The sequence below is a fragment of the Macrosteles quadrilineatus genome, unplaced genomic scaffold, assembly GCF_028750875.1.
Source record: "Macrosteles quadrilineatus isolate MER2022 unplaced genomic scaffold, UCM_ALF_1.0 Scaffold_4__1_contigs__length_99947679, whole genome shotgun sequence".
NCBI classification, from domain to species: Eukaryota; Metazoa; Arthropoda; class Insecta; order Hemiptera; family Cicadellidae; genus Macrosteles; species Macrosteles quadrilineatus.
Genome location: NW_026542597.1, coordinates 51457799 through 51484147, shown reverse-complemented (window position 1 = coordinate 51484147; position 26349 = coordinate 51457799). Strand labels below are relative to the sequence as shown.

General features: G+C 33.7%; 1 protein-coding gene across 10 annotated transcripts in view; it reads right to left on the bottom strand.

Moving 5' to 3' along the window:
• LOC128991744 (EEIG family member 2) overlaps nt 1-26349 on the bottom strand; it is a 118185-nt gene that overhangs the window by 13754 nt on the left and 78082 nt on the right. For all 10 annotated transcript variants that reach the window (XM_054414901.1, XM_054414909.1, XM_054414910.1 and 7 more), the window contains exons 3-5: nt 9955-10075; nt 4854-5044; nt 3574-3728 (exon numbers count right to left, since the gene is read on the bottom strand). In XM_054414901.1, coding sequence (XP_054270876.1) covers nt 3574-3728; nt 4854-5044; nt 9955-10075 — 467 coding nt within the window. The remainder of the gene's footprint in view (nt 1-3573; nt 3729-4853; nt 5045-9954; nt 10076-26349) is intronic.

The window sequence follows — 26349 nt, the reverse complement described above, 5'->3', positions numbered from 1 at the left end:
GCCATTTTGAGGCCGCACCAACCCCCAACCCTGTCCAGTTCAGTGCTCACATCGGCCACGGCCACTCCTCTCGCTGACAACATCCGTGAATGAGACTCGGCTTTACTCTACCCCCTCCCTGTCACCGGTGGTATACATGTGTTGAGTTTGTGGAAGTATTGTATAAATGTGAAAGAGTGTTTACGCATAAAAATGTGTAAATACATTAGGAGAGAAAAAAGGGGTATGAAAATCTCATAATCATTGACAAATATTTGGATGAGAAATAGTAATGTGTGAAGAGAAATTAATGAGTTATTTCTGATTGGATATTTCAAGTCTCTTTTTGAGTCAGATTTGACTTAACCCTTTCTACTCGTATGTTGCGGCCGCCGCGACATTTTCAGCATCCGCTTTTTATTAATAAATCCCTTTTATATAGTGTTTGCATGTTTTGAATTTGTGTTGAATACATACTTAATGATTTCCTTATTCATTTTACATGTCTTTGGTTGCTTGAAAAATAATTGTAAGTTTATTTAGTCAGCTGTGGATTAAAGAATAGAGAAGTGTAAATAGTAACCATGACGACCAAAATCACCAAAAAATCTAAGTTTGAAAATGCATTTTTTCATTAAAAATATACCTAATCCTTCTTGTAATGGCCGATTTGAATTGGCAACTAGATACCTAACTAATGTTGATAAAGTGTTTTACAAATCCTGAAAATGTGTTAACGTTTTTTAAAAAGCCTCCCAAAAAATATTTTGTACATTTTATTTTGCTTTTTTTTATATTATGATCACACAAAAAATATTTTATGGGTATATTTATTTTGATATTTTGTTTTACTTGTGTACAATTTTATGCTGAATAAGAATCAAGCCCTCAAGTACAACAAATAATTTATTTTAGTCAGTATATGTACACAAAACTTAAAACATGTTTTTTTGCATGGCAATAAATGCAAGCGTATGGGACAACAAGGGGTCAACTAATCCGAGTGGAAAGGGTTAAGAACAGACGTCTATTTTTGTGGATTTTTGAATCACAAGATTGAAATTCCGATAACAGGCATTCTCCTGTGATCCCTCCCACTAAATTTCTTTAGCGTTAGGTTTTTCAAACATCCATGGTGTGTGCATGAATCTGTATACAGTTCTGTTACTGTATCACTATACAAACACAACGGTCAGCACAAATCGTAATATGATTAGGAGGCTTGGGACTACAAAAGGTTGTCTTTGCCTACAATGAGTTGTATATTCTGTGGGTGGACGTTTATTGATTCAGTAATTAGATCCCACACAAAGTTGTTTTTTTGTAAATACAGAAAAAAATAAAAATAGCAGCAAATATTTTTTATTCAGATTGAAGTTTATTTCGTTGGGATTAAAGTATGCAAAACAACTTTTTCCTAATAAAATGTGCAAAAAAGTAAATTTTTGATTAAAATAAAACTTTATCAATCAATGTTTTGGTGTTTCACAATGTTATGTATTGTGTAGTATTTGTGTTGTGCAGTGACAGGGAAGAGTCTGTTCCGAAGCAACGCAACACAACCCAGGCTGTGCGACTGATGAACGTGTGACACATTAAACACACCTCTCATTCCCCACATCCTTCCAACTCTGACATTCTCATCTTCTAAACCAAAAATATTATTTAAATTTTAAGTCTCGGATAGTATTACCCTACTCATTTGTTAGTATTTTAGGGTGTGTATTAATTTTTGTTTTGTTACTGAATTGCTTAGTTATCAACAAATGTTTAGGCAGTAGTTTTGATCTTTTTCACCAGGTGGGGTATGTATATTTTTTAGAAAATTACTATTGAATATTTTTGATGAAGAAAATTCAATTTTAAATTCATTTAAAGACAGTGATGCACACTTTGGTGTTTTAAGCTGAATATGAATGAAAAGTGGGCAAAGAATGGGAGTGAGCTTTGTGTAGTTTGCTAACTAATAACTTCTTCAACAGAGCTAGATTTTAATCAAAAATGAATTATAGTAACAGTTTTATTTTTGCTATTTTATTTTGAGTTTTAAAAACCTTTTCTCCATTTAATACTGTCAAATTTGTATTCAATTTTTAAACTCAACTTTTTTATATTTTGAATTTTTTCACATATTACCCACCATATGCAATTTTATAACTACAGGTTCATTCTTTCGACACAACTTTATTTTAATTGCTATTATAGTTTAGTGATAGGAGATATCAGAGGGATGAACAGGTGCAGAGGACGTAGGACCATGCAACTTAGTCACAGTGAGACACAGAAAGCCGCATTGTTAGTGACAACACAAGCGACGGAGCTGAGGATTATCAATCGATATCTCTTGTTCATTGGACCACCATAAACTGCTAGTGCTACGGTCGAAACATTCAATGGTCTGTGTCTAACTCTTCTATATTCTCCTCACCAACACAATAGTATGAACACTGAACTGGAAAGGTTTATGCCGCAAGTAAAACCAGCAAAGCAAACTAAGTAAGTATAAATAGTTACTGAGGTAATTAGGAATCATATTACTAACCAAATAGTCTTGTTAAGTCATATAGTTTAGTTTAAGTCCAGCAATTAATAACAAACTAGTTTTTCTTAAAAAAGTTTACATACAAACAATTTTTGAAAATAGGTTATGAATAAGTTGTAATTTGAATCTATTCACTCTTTACAACAGCTAAGATGGAACATAATTTTAAAATAAAGAATCATAGTCCCAATTAAGAGCAAACGATCATAATATTGGCAACCCCTAAAAGCTGGCCCTCCACCAAGTAGCTTTCCTTCACCCACAGTTATACACTGTGCTGATGACCACAAATGACTGTGCTGACAGATTAAAAAACAATAAATAATCTATGTTGATAAGCAATAAGCATATATGGTTATTAAAACTATAATTTTGTACTCCGGGAAGCAATATCTGAAAAATCAAAATGATTAAATCATAAAAAATAGGATTTTTAGAGTAACGTGTGACATCTTGTATTATTAAATATGACTTAACATGAAATTCTAAGTTAATTTATTATTATTATGAATAAACACACTTATTCTGTAACTATAATAATAATAAATAAATAAATCTTTATTGTCACATAACATTTATAAATAGGCTACAGCAAGTTTTTTTGCCTATGTATGTCGGGGTTTTTTCTACTATAATGTATAATTTACAATAGTCTAGGTGATAGCCTAAAATCGGTTATATCCAGCAAAAGGTCGAATATTTGAAAATAAAACTGTAAATCAAATAATGATGAGAATAGTCTGTTTAAATATAAAAGTTCTAAACAATCTGGTGCAGCAGAGAAATTCTAGCAAAATAAAGTTATTTTCTTTTCATTTCTCTATTTATTTATCCAAAACAATCATCAATTTGATGTAACTCTGTAAACGTGATCTTCAAACCAATCTTACAAGAATTAACATAACTCAGTATTGCTTAGGGTTTTCCTGTGTCAGGTTTTATTTCATTATATTTATTTTTATATATAATTCTAAGATTTTTTGTAAAGTGGTAACTGATCTTAAATAGCAACATTTTATAACAGCGAACTATGATAGCTTCAGTTGACTCACCAGAGTTGAAGAGGACTGGCCGTTTCTTGAGGCTGCCACAGCCCGAGCTCCCGCTGGCTATGGACCCGCTGGAGTAGTCCTCCCTGTGCCTCTCATTGGTCTCATCTGGCGCAACACTCACGATCATCTGCTTGTGCTTCAGTGAGGGAGAGGGACTGTCAACAGATACACACATTTAACATTTCACCTAACAGGTTCCATTACCATTTTAGAACAAATAGAAAGCTATTTATTTGATTGGTGTTAATTTTTTGTAATACAGAGGTGTTGATATTTTAGAAATTGTTGCAAATATTTTCTAACATGGCTATTATTAACCATGGGGAAAACACACATTACTAGACAGAAAACTGAATATTAGTAGAAAAATAAAGAATTTGTAGTGACATAGGGCGTTCACAGTTTAGCCATTACCAGGGAAGATCTTCTTGATTTCACTGTGACTTCTAAATTTTCCTGTGACCACAGATTTTAATTCTGTCCTGACTGCAAAAGATGTTAACAATTTCACCGTGAAATGGGGGAGATCATGTACGATACATGTATGAACGGATTGTAGTATAAAAATTAATAATTAAAAAAATCAATACTTTTCAAAACAGTTCAACTTTTGTCTGAGACTCAAGGCCCAACCTGAAGGAAAAGAAAGTCTTAGCCTGCAGACCCCTAGTTCACCGGTGGGGCACACGGGAGGGACTAAGGCTAACATATCTTGTAGTGTCTGCGTTCGCCGCTAGGACTGCTAAGTTGAAAAAATTTAAATTAATTTTTAATTTTTTGTTATAAAATTAACTTTTTAATTATAAAACATTGTTTTAAAATTATAAAATAAATTTTTAATTTTTAAAATTAAACTGTCATAACATAACCTAACCAACCAGACTTGCTGATAATATAAAAACTATATAAGATAAAAATCTAATTAATGATTACTTATAATTTTTAATTAATTATAAAATTTAGTATTATAAAATTAAACTGTCATAACCTAACCTAACCAACCAAACTTGCTGATATGAAAAATTTGTTGACAAAAAGTTAGTGCTGCCAGTGGGATACGAACCCCGGACCTCCTGAACACCAATCCGAAACGCTACCAACTATGCCACGAACGCCGCTGAAATCGCATCGTTTCGTTACGGTAATCGTGTCGCCTCAAGAGAAGACATTAACCACTAGAGATATGACGTAACTACACCTTTAGCCTTAGTCCCTTCCGTGTGCCCATTCCCCTAGTTCACTATATTGTACAATACTCAATTTATCATGGTAGTACTCACACTTTGAACAGAACGTCTCCGGAAAGCATGTTCATGGTGATGCTAACCATCAACATGGAGTTGTCCTGACGATGCCTGGTGTCGTAGCCTTCCAGTAAACACCTCCGTGTGGTCTGACCCGACCCTGCAAACTCTGCCAGGTTCAGGTCACAGAACCCCAACTTCTGGAATGATCTTCCTCCTTTCAACTCCTGCGAACATAAACACAGGAATAGGCTAAAGAATCACCAGACGGAGTGAATTTCTCAACAAATATTGTGCTAAATTGTTGTAGTCAATCATGAAGAGAATTCTTTGAGTGGACCTAATTTTGAATACTATTTAACAGAGTAGATGCCTCTATGGTATTACAACTCACCAGAGTCAAAGAGGAAGGGCCAGTATTCTCAGTCTCATTAGACATTTTGAGTTTAATAGGTAATGCAATTGCAAACATTAATCAGTAACTATACTTAAATATTTAGTTTAATTACATTTGAACCATTCAACTTCCACAAAATGTTAATGCAGGATTAGGAAGAGTGTCTTATAAGGTGAGATGATTTGTGTGTAGCGGTTTTTGCTTTCTTTAATTCAATCACTCATTCAAATGAAAAAATAAATCTATATATTTAATACGCTAGGCATATTTTTGTCATAATTGTTTTGGAGTGGTGGTGCTACCGATCACCATGTCCAAGGTGTTGTTAGAAAGGTCTTAGCATGTAGTTTTGCCATCTAACAAAAAAACTTTGGAACTCCATCAGGGCTCTGCCCCAGTGGCCTTCCAAGTTCTCATGTTATTCTTAGGGAGAACATTTTTTTACATTTGAACAGATGAATACTTTGAAATTGCTACTAATATTTTAAACATCTGGTTATACTAAAATTGGAGACGTGTGCTATAAGGATTTATTAGATTAGTTGAAAAGATTGATGTTTCACTGCTTTAAGCCAGTTTTTATTTGCACATAGCCTAATCATAACATAGCCTAACCAAAAAAACGTTTAACATAATGAAGACTATAAGACGTCGAGCAGGACGGCCAATAGGAAGAGGCTGATGGACTTTTACTGGTAGACGCGAACGAAATACAAATAATACTACAGCAAGCACCCTTCCGTGTTGGGTTTAAATAAGAGAGAACAGGAAGAAGTCTTGGATAGGAAAGATCTGGAGATGAGAAAATAAGACTTGATTAGAGACAAAAAAAAACAATTTAGACGTTTAGGGAAGTAGATAGAGAAATAGGCAGCCAAGGATACGCACAGGCGTTTAAATTGAAAAAAAAAACAAAGAACAACAAAGAAAGAAAAGAATGAAAAATTCCCCATGAAGGTGAGATGAATTGTTAGAGTGAATCCCAATGATCCCCATCGCTCAGGGCAGAAAGAGGAAGGGAGCCATGCCCTTAGGGTTTTGGACACATATTGTGTTTGGACGAGGATTGAGTGGTGTGGCCAAAGCCTGAGAAGATAGAAGATTATTCCCGGGAAATCGGCCAGGCAAATAAGTCCCAGGCTTCAGAGGTGGTGATGGGAACGAGGGGTTTTGATTGATCATTTAGGCTATCATCTATTTAGTCAAAAGAGAATCTTTTATTGACTTTCACAAAATAAAAAAAAAACAAAAAAAAAACTGCAAACACAGCACGTAAACTGTGAACTTAATTAGGCCTTTAACCATCTCCACCTTTAACAACAAAAACAAGAAACCAGAAAAAGCCAAATAAAAAAGATCAATAAAAATGCTTCTTCTACGTCTAGATTGCGCACGATTACGTGCACCAGGATCACTAGTTTCACTAAATATCTTTTATGAACCACAAAAGTCCTGAAAGGCCACAATAAAATGTAACAGTCCAATAATTCTTTGGCCAACAGCATTATTCTTAGTTTTTATTAAAACAACATTTACTTAAGGTCATAAATAATTTACTAAACGCCCGATTATTAAGAGCTGAGTCCAGTTTCAGACTGACATTTATTATTGTTATTTTTATCATACTCATAAATTATTTTCCTGATACTTTTTTTACATTCATCCAATATTTATAAAAGACAAATACCACTCACTCACTGATCACTATATCTCAAAACTACAAGCCATTAAGAACTCTGGGATTGGAATTCCTTAATTATTGAATTAAGCTCTAGGTGTGTAATGATAAGAAGTGTTTTCAAGAAAATCCATCAGGGCTCTGCCTCAGTTGCCTTCAAAATAACTTTGTATAATTAATCTTTTATTCCTTATGAAGGCCGAAGCATTTAATGAGGCTTCTGTATAATAATAATAATAATAATAGCCTAATAATACAACCAAAGCACGAGGAAAGGTATTTTTTTTAGCTGCAAATGGACAACACATTAAAGATTATTCAGAATATGAACTTAAACACTGCATTTTTGTAAAAAAAATCACTTTACTAAATCAGTAGAATAATACACTGAATTTAAGAAGCAATTGCAGTTTAATTAAATTTCAACCCATAAATAAAAAGCTTTTCGATACAAGTACGTAATAGTTTTCAACCTACAGGTACATCTATCCTCAATGTTACAGCCAGACATAAAATATTGGATTTTCTGAAGAAGCAGTAAATGTTATTTACAGTCCTTTGTGCAGGAATCAACCGACTTCAGGTGGTCCTTATTGTTGAACAACAAAGACACATTTATTCTCTAAAAGGAACACAATCCTTGTCCATTGTTATTTTTATTGATCCTCTGTTTTACATTCAGTTAAATTTAACCTCTTTGTACGGAATATAACATATGAGCTTTTCTTTTTCAATCTAATATAAAAAATAAATCTAGAAGTAAATAAGAGAAAGCTTACAGATGATAAAAATGTATAATTAAGTTTAGTAAATCTGCTAAGGTGTGATAGATTCACTTAAATAAAGAATATTTTCATCTTCAAGGGCATTACATTTTTTAGAACATGTAGCTAACCTAGAGTTGTATGCATCAACAAAGTATATTTTTGGTGTATACAATGCAGAGGAAGGTGTAGAAAAACATAAACTGATAGTGGAGCATAATCATTCATAAAAAACTTTCCGAGACAATATTTTTTAACAAAAAACAATTAAAATTCAGGTCCAATATATTTAGACTCAGTGTGGCAGTTCACAGACAAAATGTGACCCAATATGATGGTTAATGATTTCCCTTGAATGGTTCTTTATATTTAATTTCCCCAGGGTAAAAATATGAACTCCATTTTCCAATTTATATTTTAACAAGGAAGGTTATTTTCAAATTAAATTACCTGTAGTGACTGGCCAAAAAGCCAAGCCTTACTATGTAAATTATTTAAGATAAGATATCAATTAAAATATAACATTTAACTGGTGAATATAGAAAACCAATTGACTGGAAGCTCAGATTGATGATGTGTCTATAATTGATCACCAAGTGAGGGTGACAAAGGCCATCAATAAAGTTGACTGACAGGGTTCTTGTGTGACTTTGGTTAGATAATGTGGAATTCATCCTGATAGCTATACACCAGAAATATTGTCAATTTGAGCTAAAAATGAATGCAAGTAAAATGTATTTGTAAAAAAGAAATTAGAGCGAACATAATATTTTTTTATAATTTGATTATGATACCACACTCTGACTATTGAAAACTATGACAATCAATTAAATCCATCTAAGAAACCAATAACTGCAATGTAAATGGATCTTCACATACTTAAAATACTATTTTTAAACAAATACTGAAATAGAGATGGATATGTAGTCAGCAACTTGAAACTAAACTGTAAAAAAAATGTGTTCAATTTGTATTTAAGATTTATAGTCCATGTCTCAAAAATATTTCACATTCATCTACCAATGAGTCTAATTTTACTCTAAAACACATTAATTATGACAATACTTGAGAACTAATTTACAAACTTTATAAAATTAAACTGCCACCAAACGGATAGTAATTTCATAATCAACCCACTCTTACTATAAAAAACGTATGCACCAAATTACAAAAGCAGATCCTAACTGCTATATAGGGTGTGAAGAAACGAATGAATGACAGACCAAAGACCAAACAGATGTTGAAGAAGTCAGGGAGTGGTTGAGGCTGGGGAGTGGAGCTACAAAAAGAGCAATAATGACTCCGGGCTGGACTGTGAGCTCATCATTGGATCAGCTGTGAGGTACAACTACAGCAATAGCTGTTCTCTCATCTGGGAATAGGTCATACATACAGTATCATTAGAACTGAACTGAGATGAGGTTTTAATGAACCAACACAGGTTTGGAGGAAAACATAAGTCAAATATAACACCGGGAATAATGGTTTCACAACTGCAAAGTGTGTTTGAGAGTTTGTGGCTTTTTATGATCCTAAATCCTAAAGGTAATGTAAATTGTTTACTTAAATCAACTAGTATTGGGTGATTTATTTCGTGATCGCTGGAGACATTTTCAAGTATTTTTTTGTAAAACAACATATTAACCTACGATAACTTTTTCTTTCCACAAGCTAGTGTTGACCATTTTAGCAAAATCATAAATTAATTAATAGCCTGTAAGGAAAGTTATTTTACAAATTACTTTCAAAGAGGTTCAACATGAAAATTCTTTTACAGCTTAATTGTAAATAATTTAGCTTAGATAATTATCTAAAGTTCAAAAATTTTCTTTCAGTGTTTTGCATACATTCAATATGGCAAGCCTAAAATACGTAAGTGACGATTACACACCTATTTCAGACAATCCTTCACTTATAAAGACGGGTGGTGAGTTTTAAGTTTTTCCTTGCTAGGCTATGGGAAAAACTTTATGCTAAAACAAAAAATTATAATATTTCACTGTCACTGACAGCATTTTGATCTTGTTCCTGGATCCCCGACTTTATTCGGCCAAAAAAGCTGTCAGTGAGGCTAAAATAATCGCGTATGGTCTAAAAAAAGTTAGGCCTAGTCACAAAATCATCTACCTAAAGATTGAGTTTCATGTCAGAATCAGACAAGCATTCTATCAAAAACCGTAATCATTAACTCATACCCTTGTGTACTACATTAAATCAAGCGCACTAAATAAGTTTACCCTTCTCTGTAGTTTACTCTCTTACTCTACTTCTACCACATTTTTCAAGCACAGAACCCACCTTCCTCACAGATACCCTCAGTATACATTGGTCTAGGACACCGGTGGAGGCGTTGGCAGACATCTTACACTGGAAGGAGAAGTTGGCTCCCCACTTGACTTTGTGGTCTTGGACCTCTTCTCTGAAACAAAAAACAAGTATAATTAGACATATTCATGTGAGAAACAAAGGATTGGGATTCAGGTTAAACTAGAAGAACCATAGGATGAAATAAATTTAATGAAGTAGTAATAAAAACACATTTTTAGAGGTCGGTGGCCCTGGAGGGTATCCAGCTGGGGTGAGTTGGTACAGTAAAAGGGTAGCCTAAGTGTACTGATTTGAGTTCAAGAAAGTTGAGTTAAAACAAGTTTCAGTAGAATGTATAGTACAATTAATTTACAACTTTTTTGATCCAAATTTGTTGAGGAAACACTTTCATCTAGAGTAGCATTGTTGGATGGAGATTTTAGAAAAAATAAAATGTTAGTGGTGTAAATTATTCTACTTTGAGCTAAATTGACCTCTTAAATATAAATACTATAATAATTTGTAAACAAATAGTTATTATTTTTATTTAAATTTAATTAGGTATAGGAAAAGTAAATGAAAGTGTTTCCATTTGGGGTATTACAAAAGTAAACTTAGTATTGAAATTGAATTTTAGATAACACGGAGAGCTCGACACCGGGGTCGAAAACTCGACCAAAAGTAGGTATTGTGCAAACTTGTCTATTATCACCCCACGCTGTAAATAAAACATGTGATTGGAATTTTTTCCACATTTGTTTTGATTTTCTGTTTATATTTTGTTGTTATTTTGTCACCAGCATGGCAACCCATAAGACCCATGTTAATTTTTTAAAATTTCAAATTCATTTGTTGGGCTTATTTTTGAACTTATTTTAATTTATAAAGGGATTCTGTATATCTACAGGAAAATATCTTTCATTTGGTACCAACCGTGTGTAATTCGGTCCAGTACCAAAGCTAGCTGTCATAAGTTTTGCAAAAGTTTGTTAGTATATAAGATAATTTTTTAACTATCATCTTTATTGAATTCATAAAAATGTAATTCCTTTCATTAAAAAATAATTTACAATGTATATTTTTTTCAATAAAAAATTGTCCAAACTAAAACTTTGAGTTATTTTAAGCGAATAATATTTTGTTTTATAAAAAACTAGCTGTAACCCGCGGGCTTTGCCCCTTTTAACTTCTTAATTTTCAAGATTATCTCGTTCGCATGGCTCAATCACGTCCTGGTTGAAGTTTGTTCGATACGCTCACTCACCTTTAGGTTGGAGCTCGTTCGCTACGCTCACTCACCTTTAGGTTGGAGCTCGTTCGCTACGCTCACTCACCTTTAGGTTGGAGCTCGTTCGCTGCGCTCACTTGCCTTCAGGTTAGCTCGTTCGCTACGCTAACTCGCCTCCAGGTGTAAGTTCGTTCGCTACGCTCACTCACCTTTTGGTTGCAAATTAGCTGTTGTCATAAATGTAAAAGAAATAATAGTGCTGCACCCTGTTGGTAATTTTTGTAACTTTAATGCTATTGAACATCACAGAACAGAACCAACTTGTTTAATTGAAACAGCTGTTAAGATTCAATAATTTCATTTCTCATAAGGTTAACATGGGAAACTCCAGAGCCACTGGGGCGGAGCCCGAAAGGATTTTTGAAATAAGAATATGCCTATAATGTTAATCGGGAATGTGAGCTATCATCATGCCAAATTTCAACCCAATCCGACCAGTATTTTTCGCGTTCACTTGTCACAAACATACATCCATACATCCATACATCCATCCATCCAAACTTTCTCATTTATAATATTAGTAGGATTAGTAGGATAAATCATACTTTGACATATTAAAAGTACAGATAAGACATTTCCGCCCACCAATATTTTAAACTGACACAGAACATTTGTTCGAGTGTAAAGGTTTGTTGCAAAGAATGTCACTGAGTTGTTACAGTTACAGAAAGTTTTCCCGATACAATGGGCTTCAACTCCTTCAAACAACTTTGTCTTTCAGTTCAAGAAACATTTAGTTGCGATGTCTCACAAACACTGGCTGTATTTCAAGTGGTTTGGATGAAAGTATTCTGAAATTCATTATTTATCTCTTACCGATTTGTGTTTGGGTTGATTTATTTTTATAAATAAAAGAATAGAAGACTAAAATCAAATTATAATTTTCCAAGAAACTGGGTTTTTACACTACATGACTACATTGACAGACCTAAAAAACACAATTCACATGGCTTGTATAAGAACAGCTACCTAAATAGTTTTTTTTTGTTCACTGACTTAGGCAGGTTAGAATACATTGAAATTTCTGTAAAGGAAAAGATCAATTTTAAAATAATTAGACTGAAAAAAATATTGATTGATAATCGTCAATAAAATTAGTTTCAAGAAACTAGACCAAGCCCTTGTAGTAGAATGTTTAATGAAACAGGTATACGAAAGCCAAGTTTGTTTCTGTGGATATTGCATCTAGTTTAAACTTACCAAACTTTGTTGTTAAATTAACACTTTCTCACCTCTTTAGAATATCCTTCCTACAACAATACAATCCTTATATATTCCTTTTACAAGGTTTTGAAAATCAAATGGACATACACTTGGCAATGGGGTTTTATAATTCTGATATAATCCAAGTTTTGTATTACAACACTCGACCTAAGCCTGAGCCTAAGGGATGTTTGATATTTTGAACCAGAGTTTTTATTACCTATACAAAAATCCAATCGAGGGTTTTAAAATTCAGCACAATAGGACTTGTTTGGATAAACCTGTACATTTTTCCAATTACAGTTGTAGTTCTTGACTAGGTTGTCCGTTTGAGGTCCAGGTTTGCGGCATTTTTTGGTTATATTGTTTTTTGATGTCCATATCAACTTATGCTTACCTTTAAGATTTTCAACTTACTCCCTATGGGCCGTCTCCCAAAGGTGACATCCGATTGCCATGTACACAAAAATGTAGCCTACTATTACCAGTAATGATATGCCAAATTTGGTTGTGATATATCTTTTCGTTTTAAAGTTATAAAGTCGTCCTAAGACTTAATTGACACCCTGTATATAAACTTGGAATTGTTAACATTAATTGGTTCAAGAGGATAATCTAAACTAAAAAAGAAACAGTCATTTCTGAGGAGGTCTACTTTAGAGTAAGATTAAACGTTTTATAAACAAACTCCAAAACTCAACTTGACTATGGAGGGTGCAAAAAATCAAGTTAGGGTTTATTAAATAAAAAGCGAACACGTGGTAATTGCGCCTTCAATTTTCCAGTCCATTTACCCACGTTGCAGGGTGCGACAATTTCACAAATCAGCTCACATCAAACTTCAGGAAAATTCAATTTGTAGACATCGCTCAAAATTAAAACATGTGTTTTACCTTTTAGTATCCAATGGTAAATGGTTTTACATATAAATACCCCTGCCGCAGCAAACCTGCCGACTAAGCGAATTTCCATTTGTCTTAATTGATTTTCAATTAAATATATTTTAATAACATTAGGTTTAACGAGTACCTAGGTTTGCTGCTACAAGGAAACTAATAAAGTGTGTTTTTTTGTAAAATATTGATAGCTTAGTACAAAATAAAAAAATTTGATCAAAATACAAAATATATCCATAAACAAGCAAACTACAACATTTGACAATATTCTCCATAAGAATAACATGGATTTTAAATTTACAATTTTTTTAATTTTCTCCGTTACTATTAACCGAACAAAAATACTTTTATATACTAAATTAATTGTTGTTTTAAGCTCTTTAAAAAGGGCTAAAGAGAAATTGGGAAATTTTGTGTTTTGAGGGTCAAAAGTGAGAAAAACCAATTTTTACCCCATAAAACCCCCCGTAAAGCCCCGTTCCCATGGTCCGATCATGCTGGTTCGCGAACTCATTCAAGTTTATCCCGCTTTACACCTTTAAACCAAATTTCATCAAAATCGGACAAAAATTACTCAAGTTATCACGTTCACGGACGTATATATATATATATATATATATATATAAAGTCTATATATATATATATACATATATAAAAATTTGAACGAATGGTGTTTTTGGCCTCTGGGGACATCAAAATGAAAAAGTAAATCGGTCCCGGGCTTAAGTCTTACCATGAGACCTACGGTAATAGCTACTTCCCTATAGGAAAATTCGCTAAAACATATAAAACAACATAAAAACATAGATATAAAAACAAACTGTTACACATTACGTTCTTTAAATATTAAAATATGTTTGTAACCTCGTAGTTTTTGTCTAATAAACAGTATCACTTTTGAACCATGGAAAAATTAAGACTTTCAAATTAGGGTTTTGACTGACATTAATGGGAACTATGCCACTTATGTATGACGATTAATAAAACAAGTTTGGAAATAAAACGGACAATGTTTGTCCAGCCTAGAGATCTATCAAGCATAAAAAAATAAATGTTGTTTAGTTACAGTGACGTTGTTATATTTGATGTACTAAATTCTAAATTACTTAACAAATGTTAGCTATCAATACAAATTCGCAGCTTCTTATGACCATAGAACAGACAAAATCAACCCTTAGTTTATTTTAACGAGTGATCCGGAGTTGTGTAACCTGGTCTAAAATTAACTCTTTAAGTAGAACTGAGGTATTTGCGTGTTTATCTATTTCATAAATCACGCTTGGTCGTACATCTGGTAAAATCTTTACCAAATCTGAAATTCGATTCTGTTAACCACACAATCATACAATCAACTGAACAACAATTACAGTAGACTAAGTCCATTCTAGTGTATGATAGACATGTACATAATGTGTTTGTTCAATTGGTATGATGAAAGACATTCAGACAGACAAGAGCGGAACTACCAGGGACAAGCATATCCTGTCTGAGTGAATGAATAAATCAACTGTTTGTTGGGGTAGGTCGTGGTTTGGGGGGTGGGGGGGGGATTATAATTGAGAGGGGGTTGAGGCAAGAGAAAAACATAGCTACAGCTGTTAACAGTTATTATTTCTATAATAAATATAATATGTATATTTTAAGAATCCACATTCCAACCATCCATGAAAATTAACTGTACCAGATAATTTATTAAAATATATAAACCATCCAAGCTTTTATTGTGATAAAAAAATACTAGTGCAAAAAAATAGTTTGAATTCACTATGCAGATTTATACTTCACAAAACTACCACAAATCCTTTGGGATCTGCGGTAAACCTACAAAACTTATTTATCACACTACTATTTATTTTATAATGTTCAATGAAACATTTTGTATTACACTGCAATGATTATTACACAATTTTGTTTTGAAATTTGTATAAAGACAAAATACAATTTTACAATTGAAATTTTTAGGGTTCAAATGCGAGTTAAATGCGTTTTTTTAGTGGGAGGTCTAAAAATTGAGTGTATTAGTGATTGGACCGCCTATGTTCTAGTTTAATTTCGGTTGCCATTGACACAAATATTCAGACTATACTCCATTATTCTTTTAAGAATGCTAAGATGGGTGTAGTAAGATGTTTCGGAAATAGTCAAATCCTCTCACTAAAAATAACGCCAATATGGAAAAATTCAGAATATTTTAAAACAATAACTGAAATACTAAATTGGGAAGTTACACATTTTTTATTTGTTATTGAAAAAAAAACACTACTTACGTTTCGCGATAAAAGGATACTGTTATATTATATTAAGCATTTAGTTTTCTTATATCTTTTTGCATATATTTATTTCGTAAGATATATTTTTTTCTTTCTTATCTCTTCTTGTATACACATTTCTGTGTGTACAATATATATTATTTTCTTTCTTAAGTGTAGCCTACATTTATCGTTTTTACTGTGCGGAAGATGGACTCAATCCCCAACCACAGGCTAATGCCCATTTGGGGATTATATTTCATAAATTGTTTTTGTCCCATTGTACTAATTCTCTGTACCGAAATAAATAAATAATTCATTCATTCATTCAAACAATAATTGTAAATATATTGTCAATCAAATTATTTGTTACAATCTCCAAGAGTTTCCAGGAAGTAATGTCCACTGTAAAAACAATATTAATTATAATTACTCAACATTTGTGAATAAATGTATGAGTATAAATAAAAACCTGTTTTCAGTAAAGATTGTTTAAATAGTATATTTTTAAGTTCAGTCAATACCGTACCAATAATTATTGTTGTGCCACAACTTTCTTTAATCTACATGGAACCACAGATTTAAAAGTAAACTGTCTACTCGTTTAGCTGTGATAGAATGTGGAAAATCACATAATCGTGCATGTGATAGTACACGATCTCTCATTGTCGAAGTAAACATAAACATCAGATAGATAGGAAGGCTAAACAGGAAGTGAAGCAAGAGGAGGACGAGCGGCGTGGGAAGTGTGACGTTGTTATCACTGAATGGAGAGTACAGCAGGACAGATAAGGACGTGACCTTGCCAAGGTCACCCGGTGAACGACCTTGACCTTGGCGACAGCTGACTGTGAACCTTCGCTGGCTACTGACCATGTACACACTGGGCTTTTCCTTTGGGGTTATTTAAACCCCGCGTGGAATAAATGTTTCATATGGACGTACTTAATTTAATTGAGCCTCTAATAGAGTGCGTTGGTGTAAACTAAGAACCTTTTTCGTTTCTGTTACACGACTACCACTATGTTTTTTTCAGGTTGACAGGTTACAAAAATGTTTAAGTTCTGTAATTTAGGATTGGGTTTGGTTTAGTTAGGTTAGGTCAGAACCAAGACATAACCTTACAAACTTCAATTCTATAGTGTACAAATTATGCAGTACAGTAGGTGTCACAAACGATCCACAATTAAACCTACTTATTTATGCTTAATACAAACTTACAAATACACACTTTTCAAACAAACAAAACTGGAAAGACAACGATCACCATGTAAGCGATAGAGCTTTATGGCGCATCAAATGTTTAATTTATAAAAACACCGAGGTAGATAACTAATTTTGACACCAGCGTATTCCTGTAAGTGTTCCATTCTATTAAATTAAATCTAAATACAAATTTGCTACAGATGGTTCATATGGGGTGGCTCACTTCAGAATAAAAAGTCAATGATATGAATATCCCATAATACTTTATGAGTTCCATTAAAAACGTCAGATTGTGGAACGGACAGGGACAATTTCTTAGATCCAAAATAATTTCCTAAACCAGTATAAAATGATTCGATTTTATAACTTACTGTCTATAAGAGTATAGTTTAAAGTTAGTGGGAAATGAGAATCGGGATGAAATGGAATTTTAAATATGAAGCGATAAGATAAGAGAATGTTTTATAGTGTCGAATAAACTGTCTTTGTTCCGAGGATTTACTCCATACATAAGAGGTTTTCAGCTTTACTCTTAAAAATACCACATCATAATAATGTTTTCATCAACCGGTCAACGGTTTAGTGTGGTATGAGTGGGCCTATATATAGCTTCAGTTAACTTTGAGGGCGCGGCGCGGCGAGTACGTCACATACGTCACATGCCGCTATTGGTTATCAAAGCGACGTTAACAATATCAAGTGTCTTGTGACAAGACTAATGATCAAAGTACTGCTAATCCTTTGCAATGTTACAATTATCGACAGAACTTTGAATCAAGATGAAATCAGACATACTACTGTCGTAACTTATTGTGTGCGTGTATTGCTAACTCCAGATGAAATTTCAAAACATCCACCAATAGAATGAGTTTCAAACTTACAAATTTATGTGAAAGAGGTAGAGGAAGAGCATTTTATATTTTAGGTTCCATCCCTACTAACTTGTCCACAGTAAAGTTTTACTTAGTTGGTGATAAGAACAGTGGTAATGGTTCCATCTTCAAATAACACACATTTTTAACCGAAGCAAATTGAAAGGACATAGCATAGTTAACCATGGAATCTATCATGTCCCATCAACTATCATGTAAATAACTTAGAGAAAATATAATTCTGATTGTAGCAGATTCAGTGTGTTGCTCATTCAACTGTTATCTATTTAAATTTTAAAAAAATACAGCTGGTTCATAACAACGATATGGTTCATAATAGTCTAGGCAATCAAAGGTTATAGTGCGAAATGTTCAGAATGCAATTTCTGACTTCGCATCTTTTTTCAGCCTAGTAAGAAGGTGAACATGCCAATAATGATCTAGTATACTTTACTAAAGTCTATGATTCTAATAAAAGATGTCAGAGAATAGGCCTCATAAGGTTGAAAAACAAGTACCAAAATAGGTTTACGTACTCCGTAAAATAAGTCTTATCCTGAAGAGTTACATAATCGTTAGCAGATCTCTGTTACAAATGTTTATTCAACAGGAGCGTCGAGTGTTCAGAGCATTGTAAAGCGTTCCCTGAATATCTGAAAATCCGCGCGTTCCTGAGCTAACTCTCTGGAACACTCCCGGCTACATATAGACCAGACGGCTACATGGCTATGCCCGCCAGGCTGGACAATGTGCAGCAATTTTACACAGCCACCAGACAATGTTATTTTTACTTTGAGAATTGGAGACATGCTAGTCTTGCCTTCGTTACTGAAATATAGTACAAACACAAAATGTGTTATGTAACGATAGGGTTGTTACTTCTACTTACAGTACAGTTAGGGTGCCGGAGAAAAAGGAAACCCATGGGCTGGAAATTCAAATATTTTATTCAAATTTAGCTAGGTTACGGTTCCTTTATTTATCACATATTGTGTAAAAATGAATAGAAATCCCTTGCACTTTTTCAACACGCACATTATTTGTAACGTCCAAATAGATAGAATACTTTTAGACTCGCCATTTCAAGAGGAATTCTTAGCATTCCTGGCTTTTGGATACTGAAACCAATACACATCATACACTGAAGCATATATGTACACCTCATCTATATGGACCGGCTATAGCCTAGTTTTTATTTTTTAAAGACATAGCTCAAGAAGCCACTCCCAAAGTGCACTACTTTAGAAAATTCAATTTTATGCTTTAGCTCTTGTTACTGAGATGCAATGTAACATAAATTACAATAAGTTGTTTACCAGTTTGACTTGGTTCATAATTCCACATATTCGACAGAAATTAGCGATTCACATCAACACACTGTCGGTGTCTTAAGCCCATTTTAATACTAAAAATTGCAACCATTTTAACATGCGTATGTAATGTCTAGTTCTAGCAACAGTCAAGGGTATTAGGTTAAAATCTTGAAAGTTAAAATATAAGAGCGGCTGTTTACGTTTACAATATACTGTAGTAATATTGTAGGCTTCTTGTACACAGTAATTAAATGGTCCAATAGAAATTGTAACAGCTGAATAAAACCTATAATTAATTAGGTTACTTGGTTGAATTCAATATAAAGTCAGCAATATTGCAACGTTCGTCAGGAAATGCATGCGGTTTTCTCTAGTAGACAAAACATATTCAATAAATAGGAAAGCAATGCTAAAGTACACTCTCACAAACCTTGTCTACAAAGACAGCGGAGAAGACATCAATGGTAAATGGTAAATTCCATGAAATATCTATAGATAAAGTAAAAATAGATCAAAAGCAAAATCACATTTTAAGGGGGTTAAAAGCAATGTGTTCTTTGAGAAGAATTGACATCTACTCGGTTCAAAAACTATCTATCAATGTAAGAAAATAATGTTATTTCACAATAAGGTAATTTTTATCATGATAATCTAAAAACCACACGTGCTGTGTGAGTAATAAAAAGATTGAGCTTATAATTATCAGAGTAAATTCACAATGCTTTACATTACTTGAATGTTGAATGCAAATCTAAGCTTGATAAAATCATGTTAGCTATTCAAACTGATGAAGCTATTCAAATGTGATTCAACATCTTTAGAATGTCTTTAGAATCTTTAGACTTCTACACAGTACTATTTAGCGATTCTATCAATTTCAGATTATGGGGAACAAATCTTGAATTCCCTTCAAGTTTAATTTAATTTACATTCAATAATATTAAATATTATATTTGTATATTTGTTTTGCGTTTTAATACGTACAGGCCTAACGTGTCAATTTAAAATGAAATAATGCTTTCATAAAGAATGAAAGAAAATAAAAGGAAAGAAAAGAAAAGAAAATGAAAGAAGATAAAGAAAATCAAAGTTTTAGTTTGTCAATACAAAATATGCAAATTTATTAAATGGATTGTTTAACACTTTGATTACTACTCCATCAAAAACAGCCACTCTTGTGTGCAGTTTTTTTTTTTTTTTATTTCAGGTTATATTTACTGCAACAACTACAATTGTTGCACACATTTGTATTTTACGATAACCGACTTGTTCACAACTACAGGAATAGCGGCTAAAATTACACATGTACAAAGAGGCGGCCCTAATCTCATTTTCCAGTACTGTTGTAAGTTATGGGCTATGTGACAATATAAGAAGCAGACGCCGGCGCCGCGTCGAGTGGGTACGGTGCAAAACTCAAATAATTCCTTTTTATCCGGCACCCAGCAAGTTGTTTAACTTTCTAAAGAAAAAAATTAATGAAATTCTAATGAAATATTCAACTTTTTCCTTTACTCAAAATATTTTTTACGAATGTAATAAAGCTGTTTAACGTAATAGAAAAATAAAATTATAGTTATATATTCAATTGATTCTCTTGTTGCAAAAAGTTTCAATGGATAAGGTGACACTGGCTTCTTTATAAACAATACACTCAAATTATATTGAAATATTCAATGTCTCATCTCTATCTAAATAGTTTCACTAATTAATGCTTTGCTGTTTAACTCAAGTTTAAGTGAAATACTCAATGTATTGTCTCATTCAAAATATTTGTAGTGAATAAAGTAATGTTGTTTACATTTTTTGTTGCGCTTATCCTAGACAAAAGGAGTAGGCCTACACTATTAAGCTATGTATACAGTTAGTGTGTTTATTCTGGTTTTTAGCATATTAAAATAAATATTGTGACTGACGATAATGCCCAAAAATACAGGCCAAACACTCACCAATATACATCACAATCACTTATCCCACATACCTCCTGAAATCCAGCGTTATAATACGACGTTGTCAAGTCTGTATATAATTAATTGCATATAATTATATCACCAATATGATTATATACAGGCCAAACACTCGTATCACCAATATAATTATATACAAGCCAAACACTCTATCACCAATATAATTATATACAAGCCAAACACTCGTATCACCAATATAATTATATACAAGCCAAACACTCTAACACCAATATAATCCTATACTCTAATACGAGCAATGTTTGCTTGTATGTATGCTTGCTTGCTTGCTTGCTTGCTTGCTTGCTTAAAGCAGAAAGATCTCGAAAACGGCTCCGACGATTTTCTTCAAATCTTGTAAATAGCTTATTTTTGGCCTAAAAACGAGTTTACTGCACTTAGAACTGCCAACAAAAATCTAATCTATATATTAATTTGAAACTGTTTTTCTTTGTCATAGCTATTTTGAGAGAACGGCTGGGCGTAGAAACTCAGTAGGGGTGTCTAAAGAAAGGTCTTGGTCTATAGATGAGCCATCAAAAGAAAAACGTGGTAAATTCCCTTGGGGCTCTGCCCCAGTGGCCTTTGAATTCCCATCCCATGTTATTCTTATGGAGGAAAAACTGGCGTTCTGTCCCAGCTAATTTGAGAGAACGGCTGGGCGTAGAAACTTTGTAAGGGTCTCTAAAGAAAGGTCTTGGTCTATAGATGAGCCATCAAAAGAGGAACGAGGTAAATTCCCTTGGAGCTCTGCCCCAGAAGCATTTAAAGTCGCCTCTTCAGATTTGTTTACATTACGACCATATGCATAATTCTGCACTACTTTTTTATGAAACAGCTGTTAATATTTAAATTGTGATTTATTGAATTTTTCAAAATGAAGTACAGTGTTTGCAATGGGTTTTTAAAATCGATTTTATTCTGCATCGTGTCATGTTTTGCAATATAATGTTCTATTACCAAATCAGTGGAAAATCCTAATATCACAGAAAATTTTCAAATTATTTCTTATGGAGTTAACTTATATCTATTGTATGGGTTGGTTTCTGCCTTTTTTACCACTTCTTGGAGATTGTACGCAGGTGATATTATTTGGCATATTGCATCTGTAGACGAAACTTGGGTTGGTGTAATAATTACTATGGAAAAGAGCGAGAAATCCTGGACAATTTGATATAGGCTAAAAATAAAACTGAATTAACACTCTGCTACATTTGTTGAGCAATCATTGAAATAACCGATTTACAAACAATGGAAACATAGAAAAAGTCATAGAACACAACCAAGTAGAAGAACTAGAAATAATGTTTTTTTTACACTAAAAACACTAAACAACTAGATCAGCTTTTTGAAAAAAGATAAGATATTTACAAAGGATTTTGATTATATCTAACTGTTGTGTAGATCGTGAGTATTTCCATAATCTTTGAGTCACCTGCAATGCTTTGCAATTGCTCGAATTCGAGCAACAGGTACACTAGTTACGTAGAAAAATGAAACTGAAAGTCACATTTTTTTAACATTAGTCTTATGGGTTGCTTAGTAACCATGTTGGTTGAATTGAATAACAAGGAAAAAGTAAACAAAAGACTTCTAAGTAGTCTATCCACAGTATTTTAGAAATTACAAAATACAGTACAAAAGGAAAAACATCAGCTGTTACTATTAAGCAAAGATTATACTGAAGATTACTCGATACATTGTAGCAGGACTTTTTTTTATCTATGATTGTAATAAAGGCTAGCAGTGTGGAGTGTGGGAACTGTTTATGACGATTAGATTAAGGTATCTGCAATCCTAAAATGCGATGGGAAGGTAGGGAAACAGGTCCGCGACGTAGAAAGTGGTGAAGGAAGTAGTAAAAGCAAACAGTCCGGAGTGTGGGAACTGTATGACGATTAGATTAAGGTATTTGAAATCTTAAATGCAATGGGAAGGGAGGAAAACAGGTCCACGACGTAGGAAGTGGTAAGGGAAGTAGTAAAGGTGAGCTGTCCGGAGTGTGGGAACTGTTAATAAGGATTAGATTAAGGTATCTACAATCCTAAAATGCTATGGTAAGGGAGGGAAACTGGTCCACGACGTAGGAAGTGGTGACGGAAGTAGTAAAGGCAAGCATTCCGGAGTGTGGGAACTGTTTATGACGATTAGATTAAGGTATCTGCAAACCTAAAATGCCGTGGGAAGGGAGGGAAACAGGTCGGCAACGTAGGAAGTAGTGAGGGAAGTAGTCAAGGCGTGCTGTCCGGAGTGTGGGAACTGTTTATGATGATTAGATTAATGTATCTGCAATCCTAAAATGCTATGGGAAGGGAGGAAAACAGGTCCACGACGTAGGAAGTGGTGAAGGAAGTGGTCAAGGCAAGCTGGCCGGAGTTTGGGATCTATTAATAAAGATTACATTAAGGTTGGAACGTAAGGTGCCAATTCCACTTAATTGGAGTTATGTACAATCCTAAAATGCTATAGGAAGGGAGCGAAACAGGTCCGTGACGTAGGAAGTGTTGAAGGAAGTAGTAAAGGCAAGCAGTCCGGAGTGTGGGAACTTTTTATGACGATTAGATTAAGGTATCTGCAAACCTAAAATGCTATGGAAAGGGAGGGAAATAGGTGCGCGACGAAGGAAGTCGTGAAGGAAATAGTAAAGGCTAGCAGTGTGGATTGTGGGAACTGTTTATGATGATGAGATTAAGGTATCTGCACTCTTAAAATGCAATGGGAAGGGAAGAAAAGAGGTCCACGACGAAGGAAGTGGTAAAGGAAGTAGTAAAGGCGAGCTGTCCGGACTGTGGGAACTGTTAATAAGGATTAGATTAAGGTATCTACAATCCTAAAATGCTATGGGAAGGGAGGGAAACTAGTCCACGACGTAGAAAGTGGTGAAGGAAGTAGTAAAGGCAAGCATTCCGGAGTGTGGGAACTGTTTATGACGATTAGATTAAGGTATCTGCAAACCTAAAATGCCGTGGGAAGGGAAGGAAACAGGTCGGCGACGTAGGAAGTAGTGAGGGAAGTAGTAAGGCTAGCAGTGCAGAGTGTGAGAACTATCTGTGGCATTTATGTATCTGCAATTCTAAAATGGTATAGGGAAGGAGGACAAACAGGTCCACAACGTGGTGAAGGAAGTAGTAAAGGTGAGCAGTGTGGAGTTTGGGAGTGGATTAATGTATCTGCAATACTAAACTGCTTTCAGAGTAAACTAATGATTTTCCCCGAGCAAAGCTCGGTCCCCAGGTACTTATATACAAGCCAAACACTCGTATCACCAATATAATTATATACAAGCCAAACACCCTATCACCAATATAATTATATACAAGCCAAACACTCTATCACCAATATAATTATATACAAGCCAAACACTCTATCACAAATATAATTATACACAAGCCAAACACTCTATCACCAATATAATTATATACAAGCCAAACACCCTATCACCAATATAATTATATACAAGCCAAACACTCTATCACCAATATAATTATATACAAGCCAAACACTCTATCACAAATATAATTATACACAAGCCAAACACTCTATCACCAATATAATTATATACAGGTCAAACTCTCTATCACCAATGTTTGAACGTTTTAAATATTATTATTCTGTGAGGTGGCTAATTCACACCATATCGTTCGTTCGCGACATGTTTAAGAAGGCTGACTAGCAAAAAACAATTAATTTTGCAAAAAGAATTGTAGCAAAAACTGAAAAAAACCCCTGCTTATGGAAAAACGACACAATACTAGAGATATTTTTTTTCAAAAGTAACAACTGAGTTAAACGGATTGTTTTGGGACTAGAATTTAACAAATCTCCTCTCTTTTAACCAGACCTTTTGCAATTCCACGAAGTTTTTTTTACATCAAAGCAAGAATTCGCAAGTTTTATTTTACCTGGAATCCCTGTGGAATATTAACCAATATTTAGAACAAGTGTCTGCGTCAGTGCAATTCGCGTAACATGTTCTATAGCATAACAAAGAGACATATAAATTGAATCAATCAAAATTGATACAATAATTTACAAAACAAAACGAATGCTTTCAAATAAGTATTACGATACATAGGCAGTCTAAAGACTATGAAATTGACTATTGGATACTAAAGTGTCAATAGCTGTATCAATATTCATAGTTATGACCAATCATTTTCAAACTATTTTAAAGGTTACATTTCTGCGTACTACCTTTGACTATTAATACAACTAGACATTCTATCCCCATGTTGAAGTTGTCGCCAGACTTTTGATCAAATTTGTCTTAGTTGATGAGAACCACCTGTACTAGGCAGCCACATAAACAACTATGATTAAATATATTTTACCCAATGTCTACAGAATAGCTTAAACACTGAACAAAACGTGCAAATCTACCACAACTAACACCTATAGCCTATAACCGTGTAACGGAAACACGTTCCTTGGTATAATTAAGTATCATAATATTAATTTGAGGAAGGGATCCCGGCGTAGTATTTGACGAATATAGAATGAATGAGACGACAGCTTGGCCACTGAGTTAAATCAGCTGATTCCCATAAAAAAACTATTAAACCTCCCAGGTTTGATACTAGGCGAGTGCTATATCCATGTCCAGCAAATTGCGAATATGGGAACTTGATCAAGACATTCAACAGTACTCAATGATCCCAGAAGAGAGTGTATAACAAACCACAACAATGTTGTGTCCAATATTACTATGCAAAGTCAATGCGTCAACATGTGTCACAGAACGACAACGACTATGACACTTGACACAATCACAGAGATTGGGTGAAACGTGTGTCAAGTGTCACGACGTATGGCGGTTGACATTTGACCTGCCTGTCGCCACCTACGTATAAAGCCATCAGTAGGCTTGACTCCGTCGTATTATCACACTTGCTTTCAGTAGGTATGGAGAGATAAGTGATTGTCCGGACCGATGGAAGAGTTCTTCATCGTGGGGTAGGAGTTTTAAAGAAACAAACATGACCCAAATTATGCATAAGTTATACAAACTTATTATAGGTAATTGTAGGTAAAGTAATTGATGTAACATTCTCGCTAACGAGACTGCAATATGTTTTAGATACTATTACTCCATTCTACACGCAACACTATTAACACTAACAGACCTACTTCTGCCAAATCCAATTAGATTCAGTCTACGTTAACAAAGTAATAATGTGCTTGTTTAAAACGCAAGAGTAGTTATACATTCAACAGACAACTAATTTAATTGGTCTTGCTTTACAGACATTGTCTAGAGAACATGACTTTGTGAGATAATTGAATGACCTTTTACTAGATATTCCATTAAAAATGTGTCAATTTCACACAACACCAGATAGTTTTCAAAAGAATTTTAGTACAAAAACTTATGTATGTTAAAATAACTCCTTTTGCA